Source organism: Hypomesus nipponensis, chromosome 13 (assembly GCF_054491055.1).
Source record: "Hypomesus nipponensis isolate SF chromosome 13, ASM5449105v1, whole genome shotgun sequence".
NCBI lineage: Eukaryota > Metazoa > Chordata > Actinopteri > Osmeriformes > Osmeridae > Hypomesus > Hypomesus nipponensis.
This window is the reverse complement of record NC_140373.1, coordinates 15785133-15804407: the sequence shown is the minus strand read 5'-3', so window position 1 is coordinate 15804407 and position 19275 is coordinate 15785133. Positions and strand designations below refer to the sequence as shown.

At 44.3% G+C, this 19275-nt stretch overlaps 1 protein-coding gene across 1 annotated transcript in view; it reads left to right on the top strand.

The window, feature by feature from the left end:
- Positions 1-19275, top strand: part of LOC146260420 (inactive carboxypeptidase-like protein X2) — a 147593-nt gene that overhangs the window by 109017 nt on the left and 19301 nt on the right. Inside the window, 6 exon segments of the mRNA XM_084669881.1 lie at positions 627-750; positions 864-1060; positions 1574-1753; positions 3994-4060; positions 4063-4290; positions 4641-4780. Coding sequence (XP_084526007.1) covers positions 627-750; positions 864-1060; positions 1574-1753; positions 3994-4060; positions 4063-4290; positions 4641-4780 — 936 coding nt within the window.

The following is a 19275-nucleotide window of genomic DNA, read 5'->3' as shown; positions in this document are numbered from 1 at the left end:
AGAGGTTTGAATCCAGCCAAAGCCGACGAGCTTGTCATGTCTCTAATTCTCTGTTTAGGGAGATTGTAAGCTACTGCAAAGGAAGCCAGATACACCGCAGTCACTAGCTACCTGTAGTCAAGCTGTATATAGTCAATGCAATCCTCACACAAACTATCAAAATTATTTTTGATTTTTGAAACCGTTTGTCCGGTGCAGCCAATCGAAATCGGCAGCAGAGCCGCCAAACAGAAAGTTGTGTCGTATCTCAGGAAATCTTTGATGGATTCACGCTAAACTTCCTGCGTGTACTCGGAAACCTCTTCTAAGGATGTCGAAAGTTTCTTCTGGGTCATCTGACCTGCTTGGCCACCCCATTGCTGCTTGCACCTATATTATTATATAAAATGATAAAAACTTATGTAAGCCCTCCTGTGTCTTATGTGAAATATCCAATCTATTTAAAGTGCCAAAAGTAAGGAAGTGCTCTGTTGAAGTTTGAAGGTTAGGGATATGAGGGATGAGGGATCCGAGGAGTGGGAAATAGAAAGTATTTGAGACTTGGGGTAGTAGCTAGTAAGCCGAGGGCAACTGTTACTACATGTAAACAAGATAATGGAACATGTCTTGTCCTCTGTCCTCTGCAGCTCATGAAGTTGGTGAATGAAATGTGCCCCAACATCACCCGGATCTACAACATTGGCAAGAGCCACAATGGCCTCAAGCTCTATGCATTTGAGATCTCTGACAACCCTGGAGAGCACGAACTCGGTTAGAAAATAATCTTTACCATGACAATAATCCACTCTTGTATGCTGTTAAAAACCATAGACACTGAAGGTCTACTAGCTCCCTGCCCTCTTCCCCTTTTCCCCTCCCCCCAGGTGAACCAGAGTTCCGCTACACGACCGGTTCCCATGGTAATGAGGTGCTGGGTCGTGAGCTACTGCTGCTGCTCATGCAGTTTATATGTCAGGAGTACCTGTCCGGTAACCCACGGATACGGCACCTGGTGGATGAGACCAGGATCCACCTGTTGCCATCCGTCAATCCTGACGGCTATGAGAAAGCTTTTGAAGTGGTAGGTCTGCCCCCTGCCATCCTCGCTGCAGACAGTTACCCCTCTCTAGCATCTATTGACCCCTAAGGCCAATAGCACCCCCCCCCCCTTCCTAAAAAGATCTGTCAAAGTAAAGTGTTGTTTTATGTATGTTTTATCCTTTTTGAACCAAAGCAGCTGTTTAAGGTCTGAATGTACATATTTATATCTAGTATAAAAGTGTACATTGAAATAAAAAAATGTTAAAGGGTTCAGTTCTCAGGAGTTGTGCCCTAGAATTTCATAAAATCTTATCTGAATATATTAATGTTCACAGTTATTTTATATGATCAAAGATCATGAAATTCAACATGAGTTTTAGATCTTAGTTTGTGAAAAACTGACAAATCAAGTACAATTATGAATAGTATATCCACAATGAATTATAAACAATAATTTGTGTCATGTGTGTCTGTGCATGTGGTACACAGTATGTATCGGTCCATCTCCCTCATAATACCACCGTGTGTGTCTGTCTCTGTCGTTATCTCGTAGGGTTCTGAGCTGAGTGGCTGGTCCCTGGGACGATGGACCCAAGATGGCATCGACATCCACCACAACTTCCCTGACCTCAACTCCATCCTCTGGGAGGCGGAGGCCAGGAAGTGGATCCCCCGGAAAATGTTTAACCATCAGGTGCCCATCCCGGATTGGTACCAGTCCAAAAACGCAACGGTCAGTCCAAACTCAAACTTTGTTTTTGAGGTGGCAGGCCATGTGAGCTGTTCTCTATGGGGTTTGTTTATGACTCAGTCCTTTGGAGCTAATTGAAACCCCAGCCATCTATATTAAATTCTCACTCACAAGTATTCAGGGAATATATTCACGACCACCTGTGAGTCACACTGCTTCAGAAATAGCCAAGCAGCTGCAGGCACTGGGCAGCGCTGCCTCTACCCAGACAGGCAAGCACAGTGGAGCGGTTGTCCCCATCTGTGCTCAGGAAGCTGGGAACTTTTTTCTTCATATCCCTCCACCAACATGTGCCCCAGGCTTAGAGACAGGACGTTTAGTCTATTTAGAGTTTCTCCGATAGGAGGAAACCTATTGCTATTATCATTATTCTTATTTTTCTTCTGCAACATTACTGCCAGTAACTCTCAAACTACTAGAGCAAAATGCTATACTTCACCACACTAATACTCTATACCTCTTATTACTCGGCCACCAACAATGACCCCAATCCGGCCATAGCGGGTGCTACAGTACACGCCCAATATCTACATGATAGCCTGTATGTCTAAACTTGATGTACATGCCTTATATATCATGAGGAAGGAAAAAAAAGCCTAAGAACCCATAACATAAGCCTATAAGCCACCATCTTGGATATTTCTGTAAAACATTTGACCTCTTAAGAATCCTGTTAGATTTGCCTGAAAATGCCTAAACAGCATACCCAAAGTAAATTGAACCATTTGGAGTACATGCATGATTGTGGTCTCATTTGAAAGGTGACACTATGGAGTTCTGTCTGCTGTTGTCTGGACCCCTGTAAGTCATTCTGGTCAATCGAAAGGTCAGAGTGCAGTGGCCATTTTGACATCAACCTATTATTATTAACCTAAATATTCAAACCAGACCATTTTTGTTGGGATGTTTTACATATCTGGACAACTCTGAGTCTTAATAGATAAGAAGTCTATTTTTTCTTTCACGTTGTTGACATGCTCGTGGTCGGACAAAGACGTTGTACCTGCTGTTGCGACTCGATCTTGAAATGGTTTATATCAATAGCATCACAATAATAGTAGCTTTCCAACAAAATATGGCATGTGTAGCAGTCTAAATTATTATTTTGGTGGCGAGGCGATTTAGACAACTTGATAAGCTACAACCTGCCGGCGGGCCATTGGATTGCTATCTAAATCTTGTTATATACCTTACTTCTGATTTACTTTATGTATTGTATGACTGCATTGTAAGACTATGTTTAGCTTGTGTTCTGCTCCTCTCTTACCAACCGTCTCTGGATTGCTCCTCCCAAGGTTTCTTCAATTTTTTCTCCCGTTGGGAGTTTTTCCTTGTCTTCCTAGAGGGTTTAGGTTGGTTGAGGGGCAGTTCTATGGGCGTATGTGAAGCCCTCTGTGACAGGCTTGCGTGTAAAAAGGGCTATACATAGAAATTTGATTTGATTTAAAATGTGGTACACATTTTGTATGGGTAGTAAGCAAAAAATAAAAAACGTATACATATTGGTGAATAGACAAATGTTGCAGCTATTTAATGTGTCCATGAACCACTTGTATTTTAAATGTGCCACACAGAAAGAGTACTCTTGCCATGTCAGATATCTCAAAAAAAAAAAATTATGAAAGATTTAGGCGATGTTTATGATTCATTAAAATAATTGCTTTACACATCTGGTTGTCTTAAACCAATATTCAATCACCGGTTCATATTAACTCTCAAAACTCATCATGTCCGCATGATGGGTTTTTCTTCTACATTGATAATTTGTGAAAAACTACCAAATTTACTAAAAAAGCCTGAACATTTTAGGTGACTACAAAAATGAAACATCCTGGCCCATTGATCTAAATACCTTAAAATGTTGTGTATATATGTGGGATACATTTCTCTATCAAGTCAATTGGTCCGCAATCTTCAAGAGGAATCCACCATTGCTTCTTGCAGCAATATTGTCTAATTATGACTAAAAAATGCAAAGCTATGTAATTTTATGGTACTGAATCATATCCTCCTCCAGCACAGACTAGAATGTAATTTATTTTTAAGAAGTAGAAATTAATTGTTTGTGCCAGTTTGACATCTGTCCTCATCATTCTTTCAACTGAGTATACAATCCAATTGAATCATTTTTAGGGGGAAGCCAGAGATGATTTATGTGTGATGTTCTTGGTATTGAAATGATTACTTGAAGACAATACATTGTCCCTTTCCCTCTGCCCCAGGTTGCTGTGGAGACACGGGCCCTTGTGGCATGGATGGAGAAGATATCCTTTGTGCTGGGGGGGAACCTCCAGGGGGGGAGCTGGTGGTAACCTTCCCCTATGACAAGACACGCTCCCAGGGCGTCATCAGGGAGCAGACGGCCACTCCTGATGACCACGTCTTCCGCTGGCTAGCCTTCTCCTACGCTTCCACCCATCGCCTTATGACCGACGCCAGTCGCCGTGTCTGCCACTCTGAGGACTTTGCCAAAGAAGACAGCACCATCAATGGAGCATCCTGGCACACGGCAGCAGGAAGTTAGTGTCCATGACCACTGTGGCCTTCTCTCCGCCTTCTCTGCTCTTAGTGGCTTATTGTTGGTGAAGACCCACCAATGGTGTTAGTTAGCAGAAGCCAGCTCAGCCTTGGCGCTTGACAATTTTACTGTTTTAGTCCCTTTGCAGACATCTGCATATGCTGATCCCACTGTACTTCTAGCTACTTTTATAATGTTGTGTTTTGTTTATACCATTGTAAAAGTTTCCACAAACTATAAAAGGTAACATAATCCCAAAATACCAGGGATGCAGAAGTTCAGTAAGAGTGTGCCTTTTCCACTGTCTCTTCAAGAAAATAATCCTTCAAAAAATTGCTCTCTGTTTGACAGGTATGAACGATTTCAGCTACTTGCACACCAATTGCTTTGAGTTATCCATGTTCGTGGGCTGTGATAAATTCCCTCATGAAAGCGAGCTGCCCGAAGAGTGGGAAAACAACCGCGAGTCACTACTTGTCTTCATGGAGCAGGTACACAGAGTTAAGGGGCCACATGGCCCCATGACACTCACACACATACAAACACGCATCACATGCACACATAAACAAGCTATGTAGCCTATTTTTATGCTAACAAGAACATCATAAACAGAATTGTATGCATTATGTATGTAGCTGGTGTGGTAGTTAACAGAAAAAATTGTAAATTGTAAATTGTAGATGGCTTTGCGATACTGCTATAGTTTATGTTCCCACCTCAATATCCCAAGTACCACCAGAGGAGCAGCCATCCCTATGGGCACACCCCTGCCATGCCCCCTGCCATGTCACCTAACCCATCTCCCAGCCCCTCCACCTCAGCACAACCGAACCCTTTCCCTTTCCCCAATTATTATGAGGAGTAGGCAGTGGCATAAAAGAGCACTGATCTTCATATCTGTCTCAAATCAGTTCATGTCATTTTATTAAGCATTTATGTTACTATTAACAGCTTTTATGAATGTAATTGAATACATTTGATCAAATTCCATTGTCTGTCGGTCCACATTTCTTGCATTTACTGTTTCCATGGCTTTGGGCTAATGTAATGTGATATTGGGGAACACCTGGTTCCGGCATCAAATAATGCAACACATTTATCGGCATCAAATAATGTAACACTGAATGTCATGGATCCAGATATTTGGTGAGTGCATGTCTGATTCGTCGCCCCTCTGACTGAATGAGGCGTTACCGTGAATTTGTCCCTGCTGCAGATAGCGACGATCCACTTATGCCTCAGCTCGACAGGAAAAGTAAAACAAACTAAGTACAGTACTTTCCAGATGTCTGGCACTGTGGCACACAGCTGTGTTCGGAAGTTGTACCAGACACTCTCTGGTATCTCAGAATCAGAATGGGATTTATTTGCCATGAAAGTTTGCACAGACAAGGAATTTGCTTTGGCAGGAAGGTGCATACAGTAAACATATAGGAATCTTAAATTTAAATATGTGGTCTAACTATACTAAGGATACATAAACTAGCAGTACTAAGTGGAATACAATTAAAATAAAATAGAATATACAATAAAGTAGAATATAAGTTGCCAATTTACAATATAAAATACAATATAAAATACAAATATTACAGGAGTTGAGTGTAGTGCAAAAGGTTTTTAAGGACATTCAGTCAGTGTGAGCTTTGGCCTTGTTGAGGAGGCCAACAGCGGAAGGGAAGAAACTGTTTGTATGGCGTGAGGTTTTGGTCCTGATGGACCGCAGCCTTCTGCCAGAGGGGAGGGACTGAAACAGGGAATGTCCAGGGTGGGAGGAGTCAGCCACAATCTTCTTCGCCCGTCTCACGGTCCGCGAGGTGTGCAGGTCCTCGAGGGAAGGCAGATTGCAGCCAATCACCTTCTCTGCAGTGCGGATGATACGCTGCAGCCTGCTCTTGTCCTTGGCGGTGGCAGCAGCGTACCAGGTGGTGATGGAGGAGGTGAGGATGGACTCAATGATGGCTGTGTAGAAGTGCACCATCATTGTCTTTTGCAGGTTGAATTTCTTCAGCTGCCGCAGGAAGTACATCCTTTGTTGTGCTTTCTTGGTGAGGGAGCTAATGTTCAGTTCCCACTTGAGGTCCTGGGAGAGGATAGTGCCCAGGAAGCGGAAGGACTCAACAGTGTTGACTGGGGAGTCACTCGGGGTGATGGGGGTGAGTGGGGCTGTGTTCTTCCTGAAGTCCACAACCATCTCCACTGTCTTGAGAGCATTGAGCTCTAGGTTGTTCTGGCTGCACCAGGTCACCAGGTTGTCTGCTTCCCACCTATAATCAGACTCGTCTCCACCAGAGATGAGCCCAATGAGGGTGGTGTCGTCCGCAAACTTCAGGAGTTTCACGGACGGATGACTGGAGGTGCAGCTGTTGGTGTACAGGGAGAAGAGTAGAGGAGAAAGGACGCAGCCCTGGGGAGATCCAGTGCTGATGGACCGGGAATCAGAGACTTGTGTTCCCAGCTTAACGCACTGCTTCCTGTCAGACAGGAAGTCTGTGATCCACCTGCAGGTGGAATCAGGCACGTTCAGCTGGGAGAGCATGTCCTGAAGCAGAGCGGGGATGATGGTATTAAAGGCAGAGCTTAAGTCCACAAACAGGATCCTGGCGTGAATGCTGGGGAGTCCACGTGCTGTAGGGTGAAGTGGAGGGCCATATTAACTGCATCGTCCACAGACCTGTTGGCTCTGTAGGCAAACTGCAGGGGGTCCAGTAGAGGGTCTGTGATGGCTTTAAGGTGTGCCAGCACCAGGCGCTCAAAAGACTTCATTACCACAGAGGTCAGGGCGACAGGTCTGTAGTCATTATGTCCAGTTGGCCTGGGCTTTTTGGGCACAGGGATGATGGTGGAGGACTTGAGATAGGCTGGCACATGGCATGTCTCCAGGGAGGTGTTGAAGATGTAGGTAAACACCGGAGACAGCTGGTCAGCACAGTTCTTGAGGGTGGCTGGAGAGACAGAGTCCGGCCCAGCTGCTTTGCGGGGGTTCTGTCTTTTGAACAGTTTGTTTACTTCTCTCTCCTGAATGGAGAGGGTCGTCACTGTAGAGGGGGGGGGGGGGAGGCCTCACGGGTGGAAAGGAGTTGTACAGGACTGTCCAATTGTCTTTCAAAACGACAGTAGAACTCGTTCAGGTCGTTGGCCAGACGAGAGTCGTTAGTGGAGTGTGAGGCTCTGGGCCTGAAGCCCACTCCAGACAGAAGCAGAGTCGTTAGCAGAGAACTGGCGCTTCAGCCTCTTTGAGTACAGTCGTTTAGCCTCTCTCACCGCCTTGCTACACCTGTTCTTCGACTCCTTGAAACTGTCCCTGTCCCCACTCCTAAACGCGGCCTCTTTGTCCAGCCTCAGCCTTCTGAGTTTAGCTGTAAACCAGGGTTTGTCGTTGTTGTAGCTCACCCTGGTGCGCGTTGGTATACAGCAGTCCTCACAGAAGCTGATGTATGATGTCACAGCCTCTGTGAGCTCATCCAGACTATTGGAGGCAGTCATGAACATATCCCAGTCAGTAGAGTCCAAGCACGACCGCAATTCCTCCATAGCCTCACTGGTCCACTGTTTCGATGTCCTCACAGCAGGTTTGCAGCGCTTGAGCTTCTGCCTGTATGCAGGAATCAGGTGAACCATGGTGTGGTCTGAGTGACCCAGTGCTGCTCGGGGAACCGCATGGTATGCTTTACTGATTGTAGAGTAGCAGTGATCCAAAGTGATTTTCATGCTCCACGCACAATATCTGGTTAGCAAGCACACGTTGAGCCTCGTTGGCGCTAGCCTGAGGGGGCATGTAGACCAGTATGAATGAAGCAAACTCACGTGGCGAGTAAAAAGGTTTACAGTTAATAAAAAATGATTCCAGATCAGGAGAACAGTGCTGCAGAATCACTGTCACATCTTCACACCAGCCACTGTTAATGTAAAAACAAATACCACCACCTTTCGTTCTAAACTTTGACTTGTTCATGTCAACTAGCATTTACTGCCGCCTACAGGTTTGGCATAGATGATGGCGCTGGGGGCGTATTCATGCGGGTTCATGTAAACAGAAACATTTTTGAAAACGATCATGAGTACAAGGTTATTTTTGAAAACGGAGGGGCAGAAATATTTGTTTCTGTAAATACCCAGCTATGTGTAAACGTGGCCTAAAATGTATCGACACAATATGGGTAAATGGTTTTGTAAGTATTTTATCATCAGTTGGATACCAATATTTACTGACCCATCTTTATTGGAAGGGGAGTTTCATTAAAACATCAAATTAAATCAACACAGTATAAAACGAAAGGCATCATATCATCCCTATACAATGCCTATAAAAAAGATTCAACTCCCTTGGATGTTTCACCCTTTTGTTGCTTTTATACATGAAATCATTCTCAATATAATTGGGCTTTTTTGACAAGAATTTGCATCAACAAAAAAACTATAAATATATAAGGTCAAGTAGAGAATAATAATAATAATAATAGTATGTATAATGCACTTTATATTAACTAAAATCTCAAAGTGCTACAGGTAAAAAGCCAGAAAGGGCGAATACAATTAAATGAAAACAATCATGTCGACCAAAAAAAGCAAAAGAAAATTTTAATCAGAGAAAAAAAAGAAGATAAAATAGTCAATCAAAAAAGTGGGTTTTTAGGCCACCTTTAAAAACATCTAGGCTGTGGTGTCCTCAGATGATCAGGGAGAGCATTCCACAGACTGGGAGCGGTGGAGCAGAAAGCCCGAGCTCCCATGGTACGCAGCTTAGTCTTTGGTGGTTTCAGGAGATGTTTTTCAGAAGATCGGAGGGTCCGCGTGGAGGTTTGTGGTTCTTTGAGGTAGGGGGGGAATTTCCGTGGAGACACTGATGGGTGAGGAGGGAAACCTTGTACTCGACCCTGAATGAGACAGGAAGCCAGTGGAGTGATCTACGGATGGGGGTGATGTGGTCATGCTTGCACACCCTAATCAGGATCCTGGCAGCACTGTTCTGGATGTATTGCAGTTTCTGGAAACTTTTGCCAGGAATCCCGGTGAAGATGGCATTGCAATAGTCCAGCCTGGAGGAGATGAAGGCATGGACAAGCTTTTCTGTGTCTAATAAAGTGAGTGTGGGACGGAATTAGAAAATATTTCTGAGGTGAAAAAAGGAGGTTTTACACAGATGGTTGATATGGGCCTCGAAAGTCAGATGGGAGTCCATTTTAACACCCAGGTTGGTGGCTGATGGTGAAAGTGGAATATCCTGGCCCAAAAAAGTGATGCTGGTGATGACGGATGACCGGACCTGATGAGGGGTGCTGACTAAAATGGCTTCAGTCTTTGAGCTGTTTAATTGCAGGATCCATGCTTCATCCATGCCTAATTCTCCTCCAAGCAGGTGGTCAGGGTAGATGATAGCAAGGCTGCAGAGGAGGTTTTGTTTGTCCTGATGTACAGTTGCAATGGAATGAAATTCCATGTCCGCCGATGTCATGGCCAAGGAGGAGCATGTACAGAATGAACAGGATGGGGTCAAGCACTGAGCCTTGAGGGACACCACAGGTGACGTTGTGTGTCAGGGATTTTGCCTCTCCTAAGGCAACATACTCAGTTCTTCCGATGAGTTAGGATAAAAACCAGTTTTGAACAGAGTCAGAGAGACCAATGGTGGAATGTAAACGGTGAAGGAGGATGCTGTGGTCCACAGTGTCAAACGCTGCGGTCAAATCCAAGAGGATGAGCAGAGATGGTGAGCCAGCATCTGCCGTCATCAGTAGGTCACTTGTGACCCAGACCAGAGCTATTTCTGTGCTGTGGCTGGGGCGAAAGCCAGACTGAAATTTTCAGTTTGAGATGGTCCTGAAGTTACGCAGCAACTACTTTTTCCAACACCTTGGAAAGGAATGGAAGGTTGGAGATGGGCCTGTAGTTGGCGAAAACTTCTGGGTGGCTTTTTTGAGTAGTGGTCTGATGACAGCAGTTTTCAGTGTAGATGGAACATGGTCAGACAGGAGTGAGTGATATATGACCTTTGTGATCAGGGGGCTTATGGCATGGAGATTGGATTTTACCAGGGCTGTGGTGAAAGGGTCCAGGACACAGGTGAATGGTTTCATCTTTCTGATGATGCTCTCAACCTCTTGTTGTGAGATGCCGGAAAAACAGCAGAGAGGTTGGGTAAACCCAAACTGCGGGTCGGCAGTCGGGACAGGCAGGGTGGTGGAGGTGAATAGGAGGGAGCGGACGGTGTCAACTTTTTCTCTGAAAAAGGAGATAAAATTATTGCACCTTTCCTCTGTGGCTTCAAGATGAGAGATAGTTTGTGGTTTCAGGATGTGTGAAAAGTAGTTTGGAGTTTCCTGGGCTATTGTTGATAATGTTGGAGTAGTACTGTGACCTTGCTTCTCTCAGGGACCTTGCATAGGCTTTCTGGTGGTCTCTATAGGCTTGCCTATGGAAAGTGAGTCCTGAGGCCTTGTGGCGTCGCTCAAAGACACGCCCAGCTGTCTTCATCTTCCGCAGTTCACAGGTGTACTGCCCTACAAAGGCAAAAGACCGTAACTCGCCAAAGTGTAGAACTACATTTACATTTATTCATTTAGCAGACGCTTTTATCCAAAGCGACTTCCAAGAGAGAGCTTTACAAAAGAGCATATGTCACTGATCATAACAACGAGATAGTCCCAAACATTGCAAGTAGCCAAAACATGAAGCATACATTGTGAAAAAGCTAAACAAGTGCCAAAAGGGAAGACCCATAAGAGCATGCAGTTATACAAGTTACAAATTAAAACAACATGAACCACAAAAGTGCAGGACTGTACCTGTAGAAGACAATCAACAGTAACATATTTCACAGCGAGTACAAGACTTAGCTTCGTTATATCTAACCTAAAAGAGCAATGAGTCACTTAATAAGAGTCATTGTGATCCTGGAGGAAACTAACTAACAAGTCCAGCCAAGCATTCTTAAGTGCCGTTGTACTCCCGGAACAAGTGCGTCTTGAGCCTTTTCTTGAAGGTGGGGAGACAGTCAGTGTCCCTGATGGAGGTGGGGAGCTGGTTTCCAGTGGATAGAGATGAGGAGCGGGGTAACATGGGAGCGTCTGGGTAGATTGTAGACCAGGCGGGCCGCTGCGTTCTGAATCCTCTGAAGAGGGCGGGTTGCACATGCTGGGAGACCAGCGAGTTGCAGTAGTCCAACTTGGAGAGGACCAGTGCTTGGACTTGCAGCTGGTTGGAGTGCTCAGACAGGTATCTCCTGATCTTCCGGATGTTGTAGAGCAGCGGTCCCCAACCTTTTTTGCGCCACGGACCGGTTTAATGTTGCAATATTTTCACGGACCGGCCTTTAAGGCGTGGCGCATAAATACATAAAATGAAATGATACGACCGGCATACAAACGGTGGCATTTTCTAAATACTCCAAAGGCTTGTCTTTTAATGCAGGGTGCTTGGTCTCCAAGTGGCGAAGCAGTTTTGACAGCTTCATTGCCTCATTGGAGAGCCGCTCGCTGCATATAATGCAGAGCGGGCTTGGTGCACGGGAATCACCTGTTGCGATGAAGCCATATTTTAAGTAGGACTCCTGATAGTGTCTGTTAAATGCAGCTTTCTTTTTCTTGGAAGTCGTAGGCTCTTCTTCCGTCTCCTCACTGGGCCTTTTCCCCTTCCCAAAGAAACTTTCTAAAGACGTTTGTTTTTTACTCATTTTGTTAGCAAGTTGTAGGTTTCATTTGAGCGGCAACGTACCGAGTAACCGAGACAAGCTACAAGAGTACGTGATAGACGGATGTAACAACCAGAGGGAATCCGGTAATTTTTTTAAATAAAACTTTTTTTTTTTTTTTATAAAACTGAAATAATGTAATTATTTATTCTTTCTCTGCGGACCGGTACCAAATGACCCACGGACCGGTACCGGTCCGCGGCCCGGGGGTTGGGGACCGCTGTTGTAGAGGGTAAATCTACAAGACCGGGAGACTGCGGCGATGTGGGCCGTGAGGGAGAGCTCGTCATCCATGGGAATCCCAAGGTTCCTGGCAGAGGATGAAGGGGTCACCGTCGCAGATCCCAGGGTGATTGACAGATCGTGGGAGATGGAGGGTTTAGCCGGGATGATGAGAAGTTCTGTTTTGGCGAGGTTCAGCTGGAGGTAGTGCTCGGTCATCCAGGCGGAGATGTCTGCGAGGCAGGCTTCAATCCTAGCTGAGATCCCCGGATCGGTCGGGGGGAACGACAGGTACAGCTGAGTGTCGTCGGCGTAGCAGTGTTAGGAGAAGCCATGGGAGGTGATGATTGGTCCAAGTGAGGTGGTGTACAGAGAGAAGAGGAGGGGTCCGAGGACGGAGCCCTGTGGGTCACCGGTGGAGAGCTGGTGAGGGTCTGACAGTTTGCCTCCCCAGGAGACCTGGTAGGATCTTCCCGAGAGGTAGGATGAGATCCACTGGAGTGCAGCGCCAGTGATGCCCATCTCAGAAAGTCTGTAGAGCAGGATCTGGTGGTTAACCGTGTCAAACGCTGCAGAAAGGTCCAGCAGAATGATGACGGATGACCTCGAAGCCGCTCTGGCAGACTGGAGGGCAGTGGTGACTGAAAGGAGGGCAGTCTCTGTGGAGTGGCCGGTCTTGAAGCCCGATTGGTTGGGGTCAAGCAGGTTGTTCTGAGAGAGAAAGTTAGACAGTTGGTTAGATACAGCACGTTCAATTGTTTCAGAAAAGAAGGGTAGCAGTGATACCGGTCTGTAGTTCTGGAGGACAGCAGGGTTAAGGGAGGGTTTTTTTTTGAGTAGAGGGGTAACTCTGGCCTGTTTGAAGGCAGAGGGGAAGGTGCCAAAAAAAATCATTTTCGACAGAATTGAAGTTATGCTCTTTTGCCTTTGCACAGCAGTGTACCAAGTGGCTGAGCATGGGAAAGTGACAGTATTTGTTCTGAAATGGGCGTGAAGATCTAGGAGACTGCTAAGTGATTTATTGTTTAAGTCAACCGATTCATTGACTGAGGAGAAATCGGCAGAGGAGAGATGCTGGAGGTCTATGGTCAGGGTGCTCTTTTCAGGCCTCTGAAACATATTTGACGCTTTTCTTTGGTGTGGGAGGGAGGGAAGAGTAAGTCCATTGAGATTGATCCTTGTGGTCAGACACACCTAGATCATACACAAAAAGGTTGCTAATGGGGGCAGAGTTTGAAATGACAAGGTATTGTGTGTGCCCCTTAGAGTGAGTGGGGACATCAACATGCTGTTGGAGGTTATGGCAGTCCAGTAGTTCCAGAAACTCAGCTGCAAAGTGGCAGGAGGGGGTGTCTACACGAATATTTATATCTCCGAGAATTATTATTTTGGCAGAGGTGGTGCAAAGTGTTGTGATAAGATTGTGCATTTCTGAGATGAAAGCTGAGTTTGGTTTAGGGGGCCGGTAGATGAGTAGTATTGTAATGGGGAAAGGGGGTTTACATTTAAAAGCAAAGCATTCAAATTATAATAGTGTAGGCAGAGGAAGCTCCAATTTCTTTCTGTATATAACAGCCAGGCCACCACCACGACCTGTGCTGTGGGCTTTTCCCAGGTAACTGTAGCCGGGGGGGGGACAGACTTCATTTAGTGCTGAGTAGACCTCTGGCTGATGCCATGTTCCTGTTAGGCACATAGTCTTATCCCTTATCTATGATGTGGTCTTGAATGAGGGATGCTTTATTTGCGAGGGATTGTGTGTTAAATTGTTATATTTTAAGCATTGATGGGGTGGTAGATCTCTGTAGAGGCCGTAGTACACTGGGATCCACTCCACATTTTCTGTCCTGCCTGATGTGCCGAGATCTCGCGACGTTTCCCACATTGTCATGTTCAGGGAGTAGAGATCTCGCGGTGTAGAGATCTCGCGGTGTTTCTTGTGTTACTAACACAGAGAGCCACATCCAGTGGTGCCAGGTCCGCGGTTTTCCCGAGGAATTGGGCTACTTTTGAAGTGTTGCCGCGGGTTGAATTTTTCCGCTAGTTCGGGTAGACCTATTTTGCATGCAAATTACATTAATATCTTTAAATAAAAATCTACATTTTAAATGAAATAATTTATTTATGCCCAAATCCTACCAAACTGACTCCAGATCAGCACATACACACATGGACATGGGGCAATGAATAGAAGACAGTTTAGCTCGCTGTCTAGTTGGAGTTAACACACCTCAATGAGGACAGTACAGTAAAGTGTTATTCAACTGGAGTTTTTAACGTCCACAGAAGTAAGATAAGTCAAATTGGAATTAGCCAGGGGGCTATTGCACAAAAGTCGAATAAAGAAATCCAGGACAACTGAAAAAGGGCAGCTGCACTTAGTGTGGTTCGCTCATCGCGGCTTATTCGGTTGCAAGTTTGCCAAACCAGGATGAGAAGGTGCAACTATGTCAATCCAGATGTACATAGTTGGGATAAGTGCACCTTCACAGCTTTCTTAAACAGACCATGGTACCGATCTCATATTGACTGATGTAGAAATGGAGAAGACTCGTGCGGCATAGTTCCCCCGCTAAGCAGCAACTCATTACGGATATTGAAGCATAGTGAAGCAAATAATATGTAAAAACATAGAGAAAAGCCTGGCAGACAATCGTGGACCGACTGAATGCATAAGGTTTGAAAAATATCTACTTAGTAGGAAATTTGTAAACTCAGTTTTAATTGCTTTTAATATGCTTTTTTAATGTGTTGGTTGTATTGCTGTATCTGTGTTTATGTGCAAAATGTGCTGGTTGGACTGTATAGTGTCTTTGAGAAGCCTACCATGTAAAGCATTATGTAAATAAAATGTATTATTATTTAGCCTACTTTGCCTTAAAAGTGAGCAGAAGAATTAATTTTCCTCTGGAAATTTACCCTAAAGACTAGGCCTAATTTCAAACCCTTATTCACAATGCAAGAATATGTTTTACTTTAAGTCGCTCTGGATAAGAGTGTCTGCTAAATGACTAAATGCAAATTTAAATATATTTCTGCAATTAATGTTCCAGGATCTAGACCTTGGTATTGAAATCAAGAAGAAAACACTGAGGAAACTGACAGATATATCTGGAATCTGGTATCTGGAGATAAAGAAACTAGAAAAACAAGTGACTTCAATCCACACTTAAGCATATCTGTAAAACAATGTATTAACCTCTCACGTCTGAAAGCACGTCTCAATAACAATGCTTTGGAGCAGGCTAGCTGCAAAGAATAAATCTCCATGGTTACTTGGCTGGGTTTAATTCAACCTGCTTTCGTGCAACCAAATCAAAGCTAAATTCATCCAGGATAACTTGAATATCCCGACTTAATCCCTTATCTTGGTTTCGTGCAGTAGCCCCGGGACTGGTACTGCATCTGTGCATACAAGAAAATCAAAGAGTTCTCACTCATCGACATCGAGTGCAGTAAAGGCGTACGCTAATGCAGAGGCGGCGAAGGCACGAGCGATGTTTGCAGAGAGAGAGGCGGCGCTCAAAGTAAAAAAAAGCAGCAAAGGAAGCAGAGCTACAATTAGCAAAGCAAAGCTAGACACTGAATTGAGCACTCACACTTCAAAGAGAGGCTGCTGCAGCTATTGCCCGAGCCGAGGCATTAGAACTAGCTGAACCAGGGTCACTGATGCATTCAGAGTGAGCGGTTGCTTTCTGTCGCCCTCCTGCCTCAAAGGCCAAATATTGATTGTTTTTGACTGATTAAACCATACAAAATTGTAATATTTGTTCATAAGAAACATGTCTGGAACAGTGTCGTGGACATTTTTGAGAGAATCAATCGTTCAAGCTGAAGTCGGGTGAAGTATAGAGTTGATGTTTATTTGACGTATATTTTAAAGATTATAACGTTACCAACATAACATCATCAGCACACAAACATAAGACAATAACACAAAGACAATTCCATACAGCTCCATCTAGCATTCTAGAATGGAACCGGGAGAATCCAGCCCAACAGTACTACTCAGCTGATGGCCCTGAACCCCCTAGAACATTCTTCAACAGATATAATAGATATGACAGTTCTCAAAAGTCATTGGTCCATCCTACAGACATGAAGTTACACCAAATCTCTTCTGTCATTGGTTAAATCCTTAGAATAATACAGTTGGATCCACATTTTCTTCAGAACAACTGTCTCTTCTCCCCAGGTGACAAGAACTCTTTCAGGTCACCCATACTTCACGTCTCCTAGACTTCATTCCCCCCCCTTCACCTCCTAGTTTTGTGTTATAAAACTACAGGTGGCATCTCTACCAAATGGAGTTGAATCAACATACATTGTATCAAGCTTCTTATCCAACTGTAAACTTCTCCTAAAACAAATTCATTGTACATAGGCCCAAAATTTTTTTCACAACAGATGGAAACACTCGAAGACGTGCAGCTGAATCGCTGAAAAAAAACGCCTGTTGCCAACCCTGAGACAGGTATGGACGACGACAAACCTGATGCTAGCATTGCTAATTTTTATCTCCCAAAATGTCACAGAGAAGATTAGCGCCTTAATGGAGTTGAAGTTCACAGGGCTACAGTCTTCCTTAAACAGACAATGTGTCGTCAATCACATTGACGAAAACAGCAAGAGACTAACTGAAGCTAAGAGTCGCATCTCTGATAATGAAGACTGCACTAGCTCTTTGGGGAACAAAGTTGATCATCTTGAACAATCAAATTGAAAACAGTCCTTAACAAACTGCACTGAGGCTAGTGAAAACCGAAGCCGTAGAGATAATATTCGGATCATCGGACACAAAGAAGGCACAGAAGGGAAAAATGCGGTGTGATTTTTGAAACTTGAACACTACATGACACACTGGATCTGAAGACCATAAGGGGATCTATTAAGATCAACAGAACTCATAGAGGCCTTGGCCAACAAAAGTCAAACTCTAACAGACCAGTCATCATAAAACTCCATAACTACGGCGACAAACACATAATTCTCTCAGCGACCAGAGAGAAGGGGAAAAATTATTGATCAGGACAACAAGATTTACATTCGTCAAGACTTATCAGCGGCAGTGAGGGAGGCAAGACGCAGGTTCAACGACACCTGCGAACAACTCATCCAGAGGGGAATACGGTTTCAAATGTGCTGCCCAGCCACTCTGGTCCTCACCTTTGAGGGAGAGTTGCATTCCTTTGAGACTCCCCAGGAGGTGGAAAAGTTCATGAGCAGGACGGAAGGTTTGAGGTCATGATTGAAAGATTATTGAACTTTTTGCGTCCTGCATCATCAATGTAGGCTAATATAAAAAGGGTTCATGTTCATTAACACAATTTAACATACACAATGTCTGCCCATTTCACCCCTTAATGCTTACTTCCATTTTGCCTAAAGTTTTTTTCTTCTTCTCTTGGAGCCAATATTAAATGGACTTGTCTAAATTGATAGGATGTTACTTTTGGTCATAGCCTACAATGGAGTGGACTTTAACCTGGGCTACACATCCCTACTCTCTGTTGGTAAATTCTAACCAGCCTACTGCTCTAATTTTTTGTTGAATGCCTGGAATTTTCATTTTGACAAGACTTATGTTATTGGATTCAGCGGCGTAACAATGACTTGGCGGGCCCGAGTGCAGATCTCACCAACGGGCCCCTTAACCGACCTATTGTCAGGCGAAATTATTGAATGTTGATCTTAGCGAGGCGCATGGAAATGTACTTATTATCAGTGTTGCGTCTGAACACGTTCATGAACTCGCTCATAATTTTGGTGAACGTAAACTGAACATAGCCTAGGCCTACTGTATTACTGCCTGATGAACGAACAGTCTTGTGTCCAAGGTCACCGAACCCGTCAATCGCTGAGTGTGCTTTCTTTCTTTCTTCTACTGTCTATGCATAGCAAGTGTGAGAACGCCGAATTGCGTAGAGGTAGAGAGCGGTATTGCAGACGGCAGCCACATATTGAAAAAAAGAACTGAACTAACCTAGCGTTAGTTCATTATTTGGAGCTTTGAACTTAGTTCAACATTTTGAATTATGAACTGAAGTAGTTAGTTCATGTAGAAGTGAACTTTCCCAACACTGCTTATTACAAAAAACATTGGGAATTGATTGGTGAATGTTTGATAACATTTTTGTTAGCTTGATATGCTAGCTTAACGTTTAGCCTATCTAGCTTTAGCTACTTTCCAACAACATCCTGCACATTGTTTTCAATATATAACCTGGCTGCTGCCTTATGCCTATACGTGCATTTATTGACATTTAATAGCCATGTCTAAATACATTCAATAGGCTATACCAGACAGTAGCCTAAACGTTAGCCTACCATGGTGGCTGAGTTTCACTCATTGCTGTTGGGCTGGGGGTCAGACGTAGCATCCTCTTGAACACCTCGCCACAAATCCAAATGAAGATAATTTTGTCACCCTTTCATCCTGCTCTTTGCGTTCCTGCCGCTTCCTGCAGCCACTTTTGTGTTCTTGAATGAAGGGCATGGGGTAGCCTATACCGCAATTACTCAACATGCAACGCAATGCAACACAACAGGATGGCAAACGATCACAACGTGTGGGTGGCTATAGAATCTTTGACAACATATTACCCAGACAATATTACTAAATAAAAACGAGATTCGTTTCATTCAGCAAATGAGGCAAAAGGAATTATTTGCTGTTGTTAAGACTGACTATTGTTAAAATGTTTATTGGACAGGTGAGAATAACTGACACCATAATTGAGAAATGTTTGCGAATTGATCGGACTGGATCTAACCTTTCTGTGATTTATGCGGAGCGAGGGGCCCGGTCAGTTCTTCAGGTAAAGTTCTCACTTGAGATCGAGGACGGGCCCCCTTTCGCCACGGGCCCTAGAGCAGCTGCACTCCCTGCACTTCCTATAGTTGTGCCACTGATTGGATTAGTCATTTTTCCTCCATTCCTTAAATAAAATTACATAATTTGTCAGTTTTTTTTATCCAATGACATAGACTGATACTGGTTTGATCACTTTACACTGCCGACTGGCCGTTTTGGTGGTGGTGGGGGGTTAAGGAAACTGTGCTCTAATAGGGGTATGG